At 46.2% G+C, this 15,172-nt stretch overlaps 1 protein-coding gene across 1 annotated transcript in view; it reads left to right on the top strand.

Moving 5' to 3' along the window:
• Window positions 1-391: 391 nt before the first annotated feature.
• Window positions 392-15,172, top strand: part of NTN4 (netrin 4) — a 157,999-nt gene continuing 143,218 nt past the window's right edge. The window contains exon 1 of the mRNA XM_040409025.1: window positions 392-789. Within this exon, the coding sequence (XP_040264959.1) occupies window positions 735-789 (55 nt within the window). The 5' untranslated portion in view covers window positions 392-734. The remainder of the gene's footprint in view (window positions 790-15,172) is intronic.

The following is a 15,172-nucleotide window of genomic DNA, read 5'->3' as shown; positions in this document are numbered from 1 at the left end:
TTAAGCACTGGGGGCTGAGGTGGTTAAGTGGTGAAAATTATTAGTGCGCCCCCCCCCCCCCATTTTTAACTGTGGTATCCTATGTATCCGCCCTATATATTGTTCCTAGAGTCACCACTGGTTCCAGGAATGCCCCTGTCATAGTGCTGGCATGACCGAGTAATTCACTGTGTCATGAGGGCATGCTGCCAAGCAATAAGGAAGTAAGACTGAGGCTGCGTTCTGTCAGCACTGGGAGATAGGTTTCTCACGTGCAAGTCCCATACACAGACCGTACAGGAGAGGAATGCATGTGAGGAGGTGCAGATGAGCGCAGAGAAAGGACGGCTGAGGGCGGGAACTGGACGGCTGAGGGCGGGAAGCGGGCGGGCTCAGTGCTGAGCACCATCTAGCAGAGCAGCCCGCCCAGTAACTCTTCACTTATTTCCACCAGCTCTACACATCCCACACTGTTATCTCAGGGAGGGAAGACACACTCATATCTCAGCGAGACAAACAGCAGCCTGGACTTGTCCTCTGCCCAGGAAGCCTGCAGAGCTGCTTGTCAGGTGCAGCCAGGAGAACATGGCATGTCACACAGGAGAGGTGGCCACCAGCAGAGTGGAACCCTGTGTTGTCATGTAGCCCTGCGTCCCCTGTCACCAATCTGGAGCTGATAACATGTCTTCTGTGATGGGACCTGAGGAGATGGAATAGACAGCTGCATCCTATGCCCCTTCTATGTATCTCTGACCATGGAGGTTCTTCTGTCACTGGTGACCCTCTTGGTGGCTTCTGCACTGGCTACAGGTTGGTCTTTATGTGTGTTTCTGTGGTAGAGAACTATGATTGTACTGTCGCCTTATAAGACTCACCTCGGACAGCTCTTGACCTTACAGTCACATAATATAGATAGAAAGTATCAGGACCATGTGAAAAATTCTGGTAAAGGTTGAATGTAAACTTGTAAGTCTAGGTTCACACTGTGCCGTATGTGACATTTTTACGGACGTGCTGGATCCATCATATGACGGACGCCAGCGTTGCATTGACTATAATGAGATCCGTCAGGTTTCCGTTATAGTGTCCATTTGTAGCATGCTGTGAATATGTACATTGTCCTGCATGCTTGACGAAATCTATAATAGGGTTTCTTAAAGGCGTATTCTGGTTGTTTCAAGTGATAACTATTAGATTGGTGGGGGTTCTGCCGCTGGGACCCCCACTGATCATGAGAACGGGGGCCCTCTACCCTTCTGAAATGAACAGAGTGGCCGGCTATCTCTGGAACTCCCATAGAAATGAATGGAGCGGACGTACCGCATGTGCGGTAGGAATTCCACCGATCTAATAGTTATCCCCTGTCCAAACTTGATAAATTTTTTGCAGATAGCACATTAGTTTCTATTGGCTCATGTACAAATCTGTCTGACCGTTTTTCAAATTATAGAACAATTCTTATTCTGATGGGAGTGAGAAAAATGTGGACTGCCCACGTAAGGTATCCATATTTTCTGGGTCGTTGTCTGCAGACTGAAATACAGATACGGCCGTGTGCACAAAGCCTAAGGCTGCAAGTACACGTGCTGTGCAAAAAGAAGGAAAGGTATGAAGAAAGGTGGAGGATTTCCATCACAACCAGTTAGGTTTCACAGGCCCTTTGAAGAATAAAAGCTTCATCCTGACCCGTTGTGTTAGTCTGGAATCACACATGCAGTTTTCCTAATGAATACTGTGCTAGTTTTATGTAATCTCCCCATTGGGTGTCGTGTAAAAATTACATTCCAGAGGCTTTTCCACATTAATAGAAACTTCTATTATTTTCAGTATGAATGATTGCTGAAGGGTATAAGATACTGTATACCCAAGACACTTAAAGGGGTCTCATCATGGACAATGGGAGCATATCGCTAGGATAGATATACCCCCATTGTCTTATAGGTGCGAGTCCCACCGCTGGGACCCGCACCTATATCAAGAACGGAGCCTAGCAAGTGAAGGAGGGCGTACTGCGCACGTGCAGCCGCCCTCCATTCATTTTCTATAGGGCCGGCGAAAATAGCCGAGCGCTGGCTCGGCTATTTCCGTCGGCCCTATAGAAATGAATGGGATCGGGGGCCGCGCATGCGCGGTACGCTCCTATTCACTTCTATGGGGAGCCGGCTTGGTGGTGGCCGGGCCGGAGTCCTCCAGCCACCACCTTGCTGGGCTCCGTTCTCGATATAGGTGCGGGTCCCAGCGGACCTATAAGACTATAAGGGCATATACTAGCGATATGCCCCCATTGTCTATGATGAGACAACCCCTTTAAAGGGAACCTGTCAGCACCAAAATGGATGATAAACCGCCAGCAGTACCTTACAGCTGTTGACATCAGGTTTCTAATGATGTTCTCATGTAAAATGTTAAAAGCACATGATTGCTGCGAAACAACTTTTAGGCCCCTTCCACACGAGCGTGTTTTCCGCGCTGGTGCAATGCGTGAGGTGAACGCATTGCACCTGCACTGAATCCGGACCCATTCATTTCTATGGGGCTGTTCACATGAGCGGTGATATTTTCACGCGTCACTTGTGCGTTGCGTGAAAATCGCAGCAAGCTCTGTTTTGTGCGTTTTTCACGCAATGCAGGCCCCATAGAAGTGAATGGGGCTGCGTGAAAATCGCGAGCAAGTGCAGATGCGGTGCGATTTTCACGCACGGTTGCTAGGAGACGATCGGGGACGATTCTGAATACAGAATGATAAGTAAAATAGGGCTGGAGGGGTTACATTTTTTTAAATTTAACTAACCTTAATCCATTTGTTCGCGCAGCCGGCATCTCTTCTGTCTTCATCTGTGAGGAATAGGACCTTTGATGACGTCACTATGCTCATCACATGATCCATCACCATGGTAATGGATCATGTGATGAACGCAGTGACGTCATCAAAGGTCCTATTCCTCACAGATGAAGACAGAAGAGATGCCGGCTGCGCGAACAAGTGGATTAAGGTGAGTTAAAAATTATAATTTTTTATTTTTATTTTTTTTAAACCCCTCCAGCCCTATTGTACTATATATTCTGTATTCAGAATGCTATTATTTTCCCTTATAACCATGTTATAAGGGGAAATAATACAACCTTGAACCCAAACCTGAACTTCTGTGAAGAAGTTCGGGTCTGGGTACCACATTCAGTTTTTTATCATGCGCGTGCAAAATGCATTGCACCTGCGCGATAAAAACTTAACAACGGAACGCAATTGCAGTCAAAACTGACTGCAATTGCGTACCTACTCGCACGGGTTTGCCGCAACGCATCCGGACCTTATCCGGACACGCTCGTGTGAAAGAGGCCTTATACAAGGACATCATTAGAAACCTGATGTCAGATATGGGATAGGTGTATGATCAGCAGGGGTCCAACTACTGGCGTCCCAAGCTGACCACAAGATGGATGGAGCAGCAGACACGCATGCATTCAGCTGTATGGGGCTGCTGGAGATAGCCGAGCTCCTTCCTGATAACTGCCCTGATCATCTGTCCATGTAAAGGGGGCCTTTAGGGAGCACCCTATTTTTCAGTTTTGTGCCTAGGAACAGAAGCTACTTCAGGTAAGTACTCGGCATCCTTATTCCACTATGTAGACTAACACAGTTTCCAGTGTTGAAGGTACAGTGACTTGTTTAGATGGCACTTTACGTGTTTTTTTATAGCCTGCATTTCTTAGGCACAGATGTTCACCACAGATAAATACAGTGATCCTTCAAGATAGGCCTCATGCACACGACCGTTGTTTTGGTCCGCATCCGAGCTGCAGTTTTCGCAACTTGGATGCGGACCCATTTACTTCAATGGGGCCACAAAAGATGCGGACAGCAAAAAATATATAACCTATCCTATTGTCTGTTTTATCAATTTGCAGACCACAAAACACACAACGGTCGTGTGCATGAGGCCATACAATGACTCAGATCCAACCAACCTACATGGCCATTTTTCTGGTAAAACCTGTGTATTGGCTGTGTAGTGGCTGCTCTGTACAGTACAGTGTGGTACTAAATGTCCTGTACTGCCCTTTGTACCAGGATGAACTGCCCCTTTGTATGTCAGGTGAGGGCGGCGCTATTTAATTTTTCTGGTACCCTGTGCTATACAGGACCCTGAAGAAGCTCCTGCCCTCATCATAGAAAGTAATTCACAGTTTCCAGCATCTATTCCTGACTTGCTTTATCCGTCTTAGTTATTTCTAGGTACCGCATTTTTCGCCCGATAAGACGCACCTAGGTTTTAGAGGGGGACAATAAGAAAAATATATTTTTCATTACACCTCAGGTCAGACCCCCATGCCTCTAATCAGCCCCCAGCCAGATATGTAATCAGCAGCCCCCAGCCATAGATTACAAAATAAATAAACCACTTACCTCTCCTGCTCCTGGACGCCTCCTCTCCTCCAGCATGATCCTCTTCCTCCTCAGTCGGCTGTGCTCTGTGAACTGGCACGCACAGCATGAGGTCACATAGCGCCCTCACGCTGTGCGCAGCCTTCACAGCCGAGGTCCAGGAAGCGGTCAGTACAGAGCCTTCACCACTTCCTGGTCCTCCGGTACTAATGAGCGCTTCCATAATGGAAGCGCTCATTAGTATTTGCCACATAAGACGCAGGACCATTTTCCCCCAAGTTTGGGGGGGGGGGAGGGGGAGTGTCTTATGGGGCAAAAAATACGGTAAATGCTTGATTTTTCTTTTCTTTTTTTTTTGAGTAGCACATTTTTGTAGCGTATGACAATACGTAAGCCTCATGCACCATTGTGTTTGTGCAGATGCTGCTTGTTTAGCTAGGACATCCATTACATAATATTACATAGCTGAACACTTTCCCAGTTTGCAGTTGTTACTCATACAGTTCCCAGGTTTAACACTTTCTTTACTTTCATGTGGCACTTGTCTTTTCTGAAAATGAATTCCAGATGAATAGGAATACTTACTAGCACCTTGGAAGTTACAATGTGTGACATACACTATGTGGACAAAAGTATTGTGACGCCTGCGTGTTACACCTACAGAAGCTTTTATGATATCCTGTTCTTAATCCATAGTTATTAATATGTAGTTGGGCCGCCCTTTGCAGCTAAAACAGCCTCCGCTGTACTGTGAAGACTTTCTGTGAAATTTTGGAGTGTGTCCGTAGGAATTTTGCCCATTCATTCAAAAGAGATTTTGTGAGGTCAGACACTGATTTTGGATGAGAGGGCCTGGCTCGCAATCTCCATTATACTTTATCCCAAAGGTGTTCAATGAGGTTGAGGTCAGGGTTCTTCCACTCCAATCTCACCCAACCCTGCCTTTATGGACCTTGCTTTGTGCACTGGGCCACAGTCATGCTGGAACACAAAAGGGCCTTCCCAAATTGTTTCCACAAGGTTGGAAGTAGGGCTGAAACGATTTACTCGATTGAATCGAGTAATCCGACACAAAAAAATCATCAATGCAAATTTTTTGCATCGAGGATTCGTTTGTGTCATGTGACCACATAGCGGGAGTGAAGAGCTTCCTACTAGTCACCGCTCCGTGGTCACCTGCCGGCCTGCGCGCTGCCCTGTCTTCCTGACACATCGTCGGGACATAGTGCATGCTGCGTGACATCAGGACGATAGTGCAGCGCGCGTAAAAGAAGACAGGAGTTGTGGAGCGGCGCCCCTACAGGAGAGAAGTATTAAAGGGCTGCTGGAGACTAGGAGCGGAGATGGTGGCACTGGGGGAGCTGAGGGCACCCTAGCATCGGAGGGGATGATGGCACAGAGGACTGATGGCATGGGGGGTGATGGCACTGGGGGAGCTGGTGCCACAGGGGGACTGATGTCACAGATAACTGATGGCATGGGGGGAGCTGACGGCACAGAGGATTGATGGCACTGGGGGGAGCTGATGGTACAGAGAATACATGGCATGGGGGTGATGGCCTGGAGGGGAGCTGATGGGATGGGGAAGCTGATGGCACATAGAGCTGATGGCACAGAGGACTGATTGCACAGAGGGGGGGACTGATGGCATGGGGGATCTGATGGTACAGAGGATTGATGGCATAGGGGGATTGATTGCAGTGGGGGGAGCTGATGGCATAGAGGACTGATGGCATGGGGGAGCTGATGGCACAGAGGACTGATGGCACTGAGGGGGGCGCTGATGCCACAGAGGACTGGGGGCGCTGATGGCACAGAGAACTGATGGCATGGGGGGGAGCTGATGGCACAGAGGATTGATGGCACTGGGGGGGTGATGGCACTGGGGGGTGGCTGATGGCACAGAGGACTGATGGCACTGGGGGGGAGCTGATGGCAACCGGGGGTTGAACTAATGGCATGTGGGGAGCTGATGGCACAAAGGACTAATGGAACGGGGGTCTGATGATGGCACGGGGGGTCTGATTACATTTTTTAAAAGAAAACGTTCTTTTTTTCTTAGTTTTTTTTCTTATTAGAGTACTCCGATTAATCGTTGGATTAATCGAAAGATTGCTTGATTACTAAAATAATCGATAGCTGCAGCCCTAGTTGGAAGCATACAGTTTTCTAAAATGTCTTGGTATGCTGAAGCATTAAGATTTCCCTTCACTGGAACTAAGGGGCCTAGACCGAGCCCTGAAAAATAACCACATTACATCACTCCTTCTCCACCAAGCAGTTGGCACAGTGCAGTCAAGCAGGTAATGTTCTTCTGTCATTCACCAAACCCGACTCGTCCATCAGACTGCAGACAGAGAAGTGTGATTTGTCTCTCTGCTGAAGATATTTCCATTAGTCCAGAGTCCAGTGGCAGTATGCTTTACACCACTTCAGCCAACACCTGGCATTGTGCTCTGTGATTTAAGGCCATGGAAACCAATGCCATGAAGTTCCCTGGGCACAGTTTGTGCTGATGTTAATGTCAGAAGAGGTTTGACACTCTGCAGTTGACTCAGCAGATTGGGGTCATTTATAAAGACAGGCCATTTATATGCCGGTCTTGATACCCCTGCGCTGGTGGTGGATGCAGGCCTCTACATCACTTAGGCGCATGTTCTGGCGGCATACAACAAGCTTAAACTTACGTCAGCTCCCCTGCTGGTGTAGAAAAAGCTGGCATAGAAAATGTTAAATGAGACAGGCCTGCCGGCCCGCCCTTTTACGCACCCACAACACTCCCCCTTTTTGACAAAATCTGCGCCTAATACAGTCCTGATCAAAAGTTTAAGACCACTTAAAAAATAGCAAAAAATTATATTTAGCATGGCTGGATATTAACAAGGTTCCAAGTAGAGCTTCATCATGCAACAAGAAGAAATGGGAATGAGACAAAACATTTTTTGAGCATTCAATTTAATGAAAACAACGAATAAACTGAAACAGGCTGTTTTTCAGCTGATTAAAAGTTAAGGACCACACCTCCAAAAAAAAAACTAACCCCCCAAAACAGAAATCCAACTTCCAAACATGAACTCAGTAATGAGTAGCTCCGCCGTTATTGTTTATCACTTCCAAAATTCATTTCGGCATGCTTGATGCAAGCGTTTCAATGAGGTGAGTGGGAACATTTCTCCAAGTGGTGAGGACGGCCACACGAAGGCCATCTACTGTCTGGAGCTGTTGTCCATTTTTGTAAACTTCCCTTGCCATCCATCCCCAAAGGTTCTCAATTGGATTTAGATCAGGGGAACCCGCAGGATGGGCCAAAAGAGTGATGTTATTCTCCTGGAAGAAGTCCCTTGTCCTGCGGGCATTGTGTACTGTAGCATTGTCCTGTTGAAAAACCCAGTCGTTACCACACAGACGAGGGCCCTCAGTCATGAGGAATGCTCTCTGCAACATCTGGACAAAGCCATCGGCCGTTTGACGCCCCTGCACTTCCTGAAGCTCCATTGTTCCACTGAAGGTAAGAGCACCCCAGACCATTATGGCGCCCCCTCCACTGTGGCGCGTAGAAAACATCTCAGGTGGGATCTGCTTGTCATGCCAGTAACGTTGGAAACCATCAGGACCATCAAGGTTAAAAAAAATTCTCATCAGAGAATAAACCTTTCTTCCATCTTTGAATGTCCCATGTTTAGTCTTCTCTTGCAAAGTCCAAACGAGCAGTTCTGTGTTGTTCAAGGTGACGAGGTCTTTGATGACTTTTTTTTGTTTTTGAAGCCCTTCAGTCTCAGATGCCGTCTGATGGTTATGGGGCTGCAGTCAGCACCAGTAAGGGCCTTAATTTGGGTCGAGGATCGTCCAGTGTCTTGACGGACAGCCAATTGGATCCTCCGGCTCAGTGCTGATGACATTTTTTTGGGTCTTCCACTTGACTTTTTTGTTCCATAACCCTCAGGATCATTTAAGAAATTCCAAATGACTGTCTTACCGCGTCCCACCTCAGCAGCGGTGGCGCGCTGTGAGAGACCCTGCTTATGCAGTTCAAAAAGGGAGTTTTTTTGCCTTTGCCATCACAACGTGTGACTACCTGACAGAAAATGACAATGAATCCACATCTTTGCACAGATTTGGCCTTTTAAAGGCATTTGGTCCTAAACTTTTGATCAGCTGAAAAACAGCCTGTTTCAGTTTAATCGTTATTTTCATTAAATTGAATGCTCAAAAAATGTTTTGTCTCACTCCCATTTTTTCTTGTTGCATGTTGAAGCTCTACTTGGAACCTTGTTAAGATGCAACAATGTAAAATATGATTTTTTGCAGTTTTTCAAGTGGTCTTAAACTTTTGATCAGGACTGTATATGCCACAAAGTGCCGTATATTAGTTGATAAATGACCCCCTATGTGCCTCAGAACTCGGACACCCTGTTCTGTAATGTGGTCTCCATTTCATAGATGACTTGCTGTGGTTCCTAAATATCCAGGAGGGAAGAAATTTCACGAACTGATTTGTTACATTGGTGACATCCTATTACAGTACTACTCTGGAATTCAGTGAGCTCTTTAGGAGGACCCATTCTTTCACAAATGTTTGTAAAGGCAGACTACATGGCTAGGTCATGGATTTTATACACCTGTGGCAATAGGATTAAATGAGGCATGCTCAACTTGCGGCCCTCCAGCTGTTGCAAAACTACATCTCCCATCATTCCCTGACAGCTTACAGCAGGCATGGCCAACCTGCGGCTTTCCAGCTGTTGTAAAACTACAACTCCCACCATGCCCTGCTGTAGGCTGATAGCTGTAGACTGTCTGGGCATGATGGTAGTTGTAGTTTTGCAACAGCTGGAGCGCCTCAGGTTGGCCATCCCTGGATTAAATGAATCAGCTGAATTCAATGATGAGATGTGTCCCAATACTCCATATAGTGGGGGGGTCATTTACTAACACCAGTTTGGTGTAAAAAAAAAAACAAAAAAAAACGGTTGCAACGCCTTCTTTTTTTTTTTTACAACTTTTTATTGCCCAGGCGTTTTTATGCCATTCTCACCATTCGGTCATGGCGGGGGGCTGGGCCATCAGACCTGGCAAATTCACTGACGTTTACGCCTGGAAACAGGCGTAAATCACGTCAGAAATCTACTCCTTTCAGCGACCAACACCTTTCCATTGATTTTAGGTAGAAAAAGGAAATTGTGTGTACATAATTGTGTTTTTTTTTACGCACCAGATTTTAAATAAACTTAGCAAGTGGCATGCTGCGTCTTTCAAGTGTATTTTATATTGCATTCCCAGTGGAAGTTAATGGGGAAGGGCTAAAATAGGTTCTGGTATTCCGTGGGTTGACAGCGTTACCGCCACCAGAAACGTGCGGATCTGTCTGCTGATCTGCCACGTATTTGAGTCATGTGAACATAGCCAAGCAGAGAGCATGCTGTGTGCCAGATCCTGTGCTGGAGGATCATTGAATGTCAGCCAAGCCTCACTCAATTAGTTTGATGACAGTTTCCATTTGTAGTTATTTGATGTAGATTGCTAAACATACAAACAGTGTTATAGTCATACTACATAAATGAATAAGTAGCGATTAGGGGATTACATAGCCACGTGGCATCTGCACATCTGCGTGCCCATGTGTAGTAGATTTCCATACTAGTGCTGAGTCCTTGCAACCTATAACGGAGGTAATGAAGGGCAGGTTTAAATAGTCTAAAAAGCAAAACTGGGCACTCGCTGACAATGGAGAGAAATGAAGAGCAAATTTATTAATACTGAACAAATGACATAAAATATGAATAAAAGAGGTACAATAGATAGCAGCAGTCCTGTACACCTCAGAGGAGGGTCTCTAAAGTGCAAAAATCATTAGCAACATATGATACACCCATAAAACCAATAAAGTCAATAAATCGATAGATATAGAGTAGGGATCGACCGATATAGATTTTTTAGGGCCGATACCGATAATTTGTGAACTTTCAGGCCGATAGCCGATAATTTATACCGATATTCAGTGAAATTTCATTTTTGAAAAAAAATAATTCCTACACACATCTGCTGAAAATGAATATTTTTATTGTTAATGTGTATTTTATTAATTTTTTTTGTAAATCTTTCTTTTTTATACTTAATATTTTGGTGTTTATTTTTTACTAACTTTTAACCTCCTTAGGGACTAGAACCCTTGTCTTATTCACCCTATCAGGGTGAATAGGAGCTCACACTGTCCCTGCTGCTCTGTGCTTTGTGCACACAGCAGCATGGAGCTTGCCATGGCAGCCAGGGCTTCAATAGCGTCCTGGCTGCCATGGTAACCGATTGGAGCCCCAGGCTTACACTGCTGGGGCTCCGATCGGAGGAGGAGGGGAGAGGGGACCCTGTGGCCACTGCCACCAATGATTAAAACTGGGGGGGCTTGGGTGGGGGGCGCACTGCACCACCAATGTTTTTAATACGGGGGTGGGGGTGGGGGGCGCACTGCGCCACCAATGATTATAAATCTCTCATTTATTCATATACAGGAGGCGGGAGCTGGCTGCAGAATCACATAGCCGGCTCCCGACCTCTATGAGCGGTAGCTGCGATCCGCGGCACCTGAGGGGTTAACTACCGCAGAACGCAGCTACCGCTCATAGAGGTCGGGAGCCGGCTATGTGATTCTGCAGCCAGCTCCCGCCTCCTGTTCAATTTGAATGAATAAGTAAGTCAACATCATTGGTGGCGCAGTGGCAACAGCCCCTCCCCTCATCTTGTCTTCTCTCCTCTCATTGGCGGCAGCGGCAGCAGCAGCACAGGGGGAGGGGGACACTGCTTCCTTCTCCCCTGTGCTGCTGAGGGAACACGGAGAGCGCTGAGAGCAGCGCGATCTGTGTTCCCAATACATTATCGGAATATCGGCAAAATAGATGCCGATACCGATAACTGTCAAAATCCTGAATATCGGCCGATAATATCAGTAAAACCGATAATCGGTCGATCCCTAATATAGAGTAAAATCGATTGCTCCTTGGCAAAGTAAATCAACAGAAGATCATTGGGGACCAAAGGTTAGGCTACTTTCACACTGCCGTTTCTGGGTCCGCCTGTGAGATCCGTTTCATGGCTCTCACAAGCGGCCCAAAATGGATCAGTTTTGCCCCAATGCATTCTGAATGGATAAGTATCCGTTCAGAATGCATCAGTTTGCCTCCGTTCAGCCTCCATTCCGCTCTGGAAGTGGACGCCAAAACGCTGCCTGCAGCGTTTTGATGTCCGTCTGACGAAACTGAGCCAAACGGATCTGTTTTTAATGACACAATATGGTGCAATTCAAAAAAACGAATCCGCCTCCCATTGACTTTCAATGTAAGTCAAAACGGATCCGTTTGCATTATCATGACCAAGAGTGCACACACAAAAGAATACGAGGTTTCGGCTATGTAATAGCCATGATAAAGGCTATTACATAGCCGAAACGTCGTATTCTTTTGTGTGTGCACTCTTGGTTCCTAATAAATAGTCACACCGGACATGCTGCTGTGACCTTTTTACTTTCTACCATTGCTTATGCGACTGCTGTGGATCAGTAGTCCTATCGCGGCTGGTGCATTCCGGATTGGTCGGTAGGTCTATTTGTGCTGCTCTGCAACTGTCTTCTATCGCTATCCTGAGCATAGATCATCATTATTAAAAGCCCGGAAAACCCCTTTAACACCCCTCGGTACCTGCACGTAGTTATTAAAACAGGCATGTCAGGAGAGGGGACAGGTTCTCTTTAAGAACAGTGGTAGTCTGTGGAGTTATTCGCACGCCAGGTTTTTTGACTGCCCATGAATAACGAATGAAGGGGACAGTTTTAATGTTTGTTTCTCAGAAAGGAATCCGTGAAAAAAGTCTGTTAAAAAAGGGGGCATCTGTCAGCAGATTTGTACCTATGACACTGGCTGACCTGTTACATGTGCACTTGGCAGCTGAAGGCATCTGTGTTGGTTCCATTTTCATATATGCCAGCATTGCTGAGAAAAATTGAGTTTTAATATATGCAAATGAGCCTTTAGGAGCAACGGGGGCGTTGACATTACACCTAGAGGCTCTGCTCTCTCTGCAACTGAAGCGCCCCCTACACTTTGCTTGACAGGGCCAGGCAGTGCAAATACCATCACACCTGGCCTTGTCAATCAAGGTGCAGAGGGTATAGCAGTAGTAGAGAAAGCTGAGCCTCTAGGAGTAACGGCAACGCCCCCATTGCTCCTAGAAGCTCATTTGCATATATTAATACATCAGGAATGCAGGAACATATTATGAACATGGGACCAACACGGACACCTTGCCAAGTGCACATGTAAGGCAGAGTTCACACGGGCGAGATTTCCGCGCGGGTGCAATGCGGGAGGTGAACGCATTGCACCTGCACTGAATCCGGACCCATTCATTTCTATGGGGCTGTGCACATGAGCTGTGATTTTCACGCATCACTTGTGCGTTGCGTGAAAATCGCAGCATGCTCTATATTGTGCTTTTATCACGTAATGCAGGCCCCATAGAAGTGAATGGGGCTGAGCGATTTTCACGCACGGTTGCTAGGAGACTATCGGGATGGAGACCCGATCATTATTATTTTACCTTATAACATGGTTATAAGGGAAAATATTAGCATTCTGAATACAGAATGCATAGTACAATAGCGCTGGAGGGGTTAAATATTTAGAATTTTTTTTTTAACTTACCTTAATCCACTTGATCGCGCAGTCGGCATCTCTTCTGTCTTCTTCTTTGCTGTGTACAGGAAAAGGACCTGTGGTGACGTCACTGCGCTCATCACATGATCTTTTACCATGGTGGTGGACCATGTGATGACAGGAGTGATGTCACCACAGGTCCTTTTCCTGTACACAGCAAAGAAGACAGAAGAGATGCCGGCTGCGCGAGCAAGTGGATTAAGGTGAGTTAAATTATTATTATTATTTTTTTTAACCCCTCCAGCGCTATTGTACTATGCATTCTGTATTAAGAATGCTATTATTTTCCCTTATAACAATGTTATAAGGGAAAATAATACAATCTACACAACCCTGATCCCAAACATGCCGATTTTTCTCACTCGCGTGCAAAACGCATTACAATGTTTGGCACTCGTGCGGAAATATTGCGCATGTTCCCGCAACGCACCCGCACCTTTTCCCGCAACGCCCGTGTGAACCCAGCCTAACAGTTTCACACGTAGCAGAAAAATCCACGGCAGAAATTGACCTTTGGTGCAGACTTCTAAATCTGCAACATATCAATTTATACCACGGATTTCAGCACAGATTTCGTGCTTTCCAGTGCAAAGATTGAAATCTGCCTTTAATCTGCAGCTTTTCAGCAACAAAGTCAGCATAACCATTGCCCGTATATTGTGGACCGGCCTTTGTGCAGAGCCCTTACCGAATGCCAGTTATCTCTCTTTGGTTTTACTGTGGCTTAAAGGCTATGGATACCTTTGAAGTGTTTACTGAAATGGATGTGTTTTTGGCTTAAAATAGTTTCTGTGTGGGTTTTATCTGTAACTGGGTTTTATTTAAAGAGTAACTGCCGTCTCGTTTTTTTATTTGCTAATGTGTAGGGACAGTGACAGGGAACATTTTTGTAATATACTTCATTTAGGGAAAACGTTTATTTTCAGTAGAAAACTTGGGCTGAACTGTCCCTTAGCAGCGCTCTCCCAAATGAGTGTTGCTAAGGGATATCCGTCTTCTATCAGCATAGGAGAGACAGGCTGAGCGGGAGCTGCTTTCCCCCTGCACTCCCGGCGTGCTGACTAAGGAACCACCCGCCAGGAGCAATGCCTGTGTGAGCTGTAAGCGCTTATTACAGGCAGTGCAGGGAAGCAGGGGGAAGCTCTTATACAGTATTTAGGGACAGTTATAGCCTTATATACTGTATATAAGCTTCCCCCTGCTTCCCTGTACCGGGGTTAACGGGTGGGTCAATTAGACAGTGCCCTTAGGAGTAGCCCTAAGTTATATCTGTTCAGTAACACAGTGGGTTGCTACCTGCTGTATTGGAGGTGCCAGTTCAACAGTCATTTTGAGAAGAATGTGCAGATAGTACTTGAGGAAGAGAACATGATTGTGGTCCAAAAGGGAGGTCTGATTAGAAACTTTATCTTGCCACAAGAGAGTGTAAAAGTGCTTCCCCTTCTGCCCCTTAAAAAGGTCCTGAGAGGCTACTTTTGAGTAGTGTATCTCTTGGTGAGAGATCGTTGACTGCTAGACATGCTTCTACAACACACTTGGGGACATTTTGCCCAGTTCACAGACTTTGAGAGGGGCGTATCATTGGACAGAGAGAAGCAGGGTGGTCATTTCAACAAATTTCTTGCCATGCAGGACATTCTGACCTAGCCATGAGGATGTGTAGGGACCAGTGGTTACGTGAGGGCACGCATACATGGTAATCACAGATCAGCAGAGTTTCCGGCTGCGGTGGCACCTCAGTAGTTTCATGGCTATGTCTCTGTCGTGAATGTGGCTTCTAAGAGGAAGAAAAAGTACTCAACCTCATTTCTTCCTGTAAGAGCTGAAATAGAGACCTGACTGCGTTTTGTGTTTCACCAGCCAAGTGCAAGGGAGTTAAAGGGGTTGTCCGAGGTAAATGAAATCTCAGCAGCAGCTGTAAATGACCTAAAATGACAAAAGAAGTGATACTTCCTACTTTTCTCCACTGCTCCTTAATGCTCTGCTGTTCCCAGGTTTTACTTAAGGCCTTAATGGGCTTGTCTGAACCCGGACATACCTTCATTCATTTTCACCCCGGCAGCCCCCCTGACTTGAGCATCGGAGCAGTTCATGCTCCGATGCTCTC

The sequence above is a fragment of the Bufo bufo genome, chromosome 1, assembly GCF_905171765.1.
Source record: "Bufo bufo chromosome 1, aBufBuf1.1, whole genome shotgun sequence".
NCBI classification, from domain to species: Eukaryota; Metazoa; Chordata; class Amphibia; order Anura; family Bufonidae; genus Bufo; species Bufo bufo.
The sequence above is the reverse complement of the archived record's forward strand: the minus strand, read 5'-3'. Positions and strand labels throughout refer to the sequence as shown.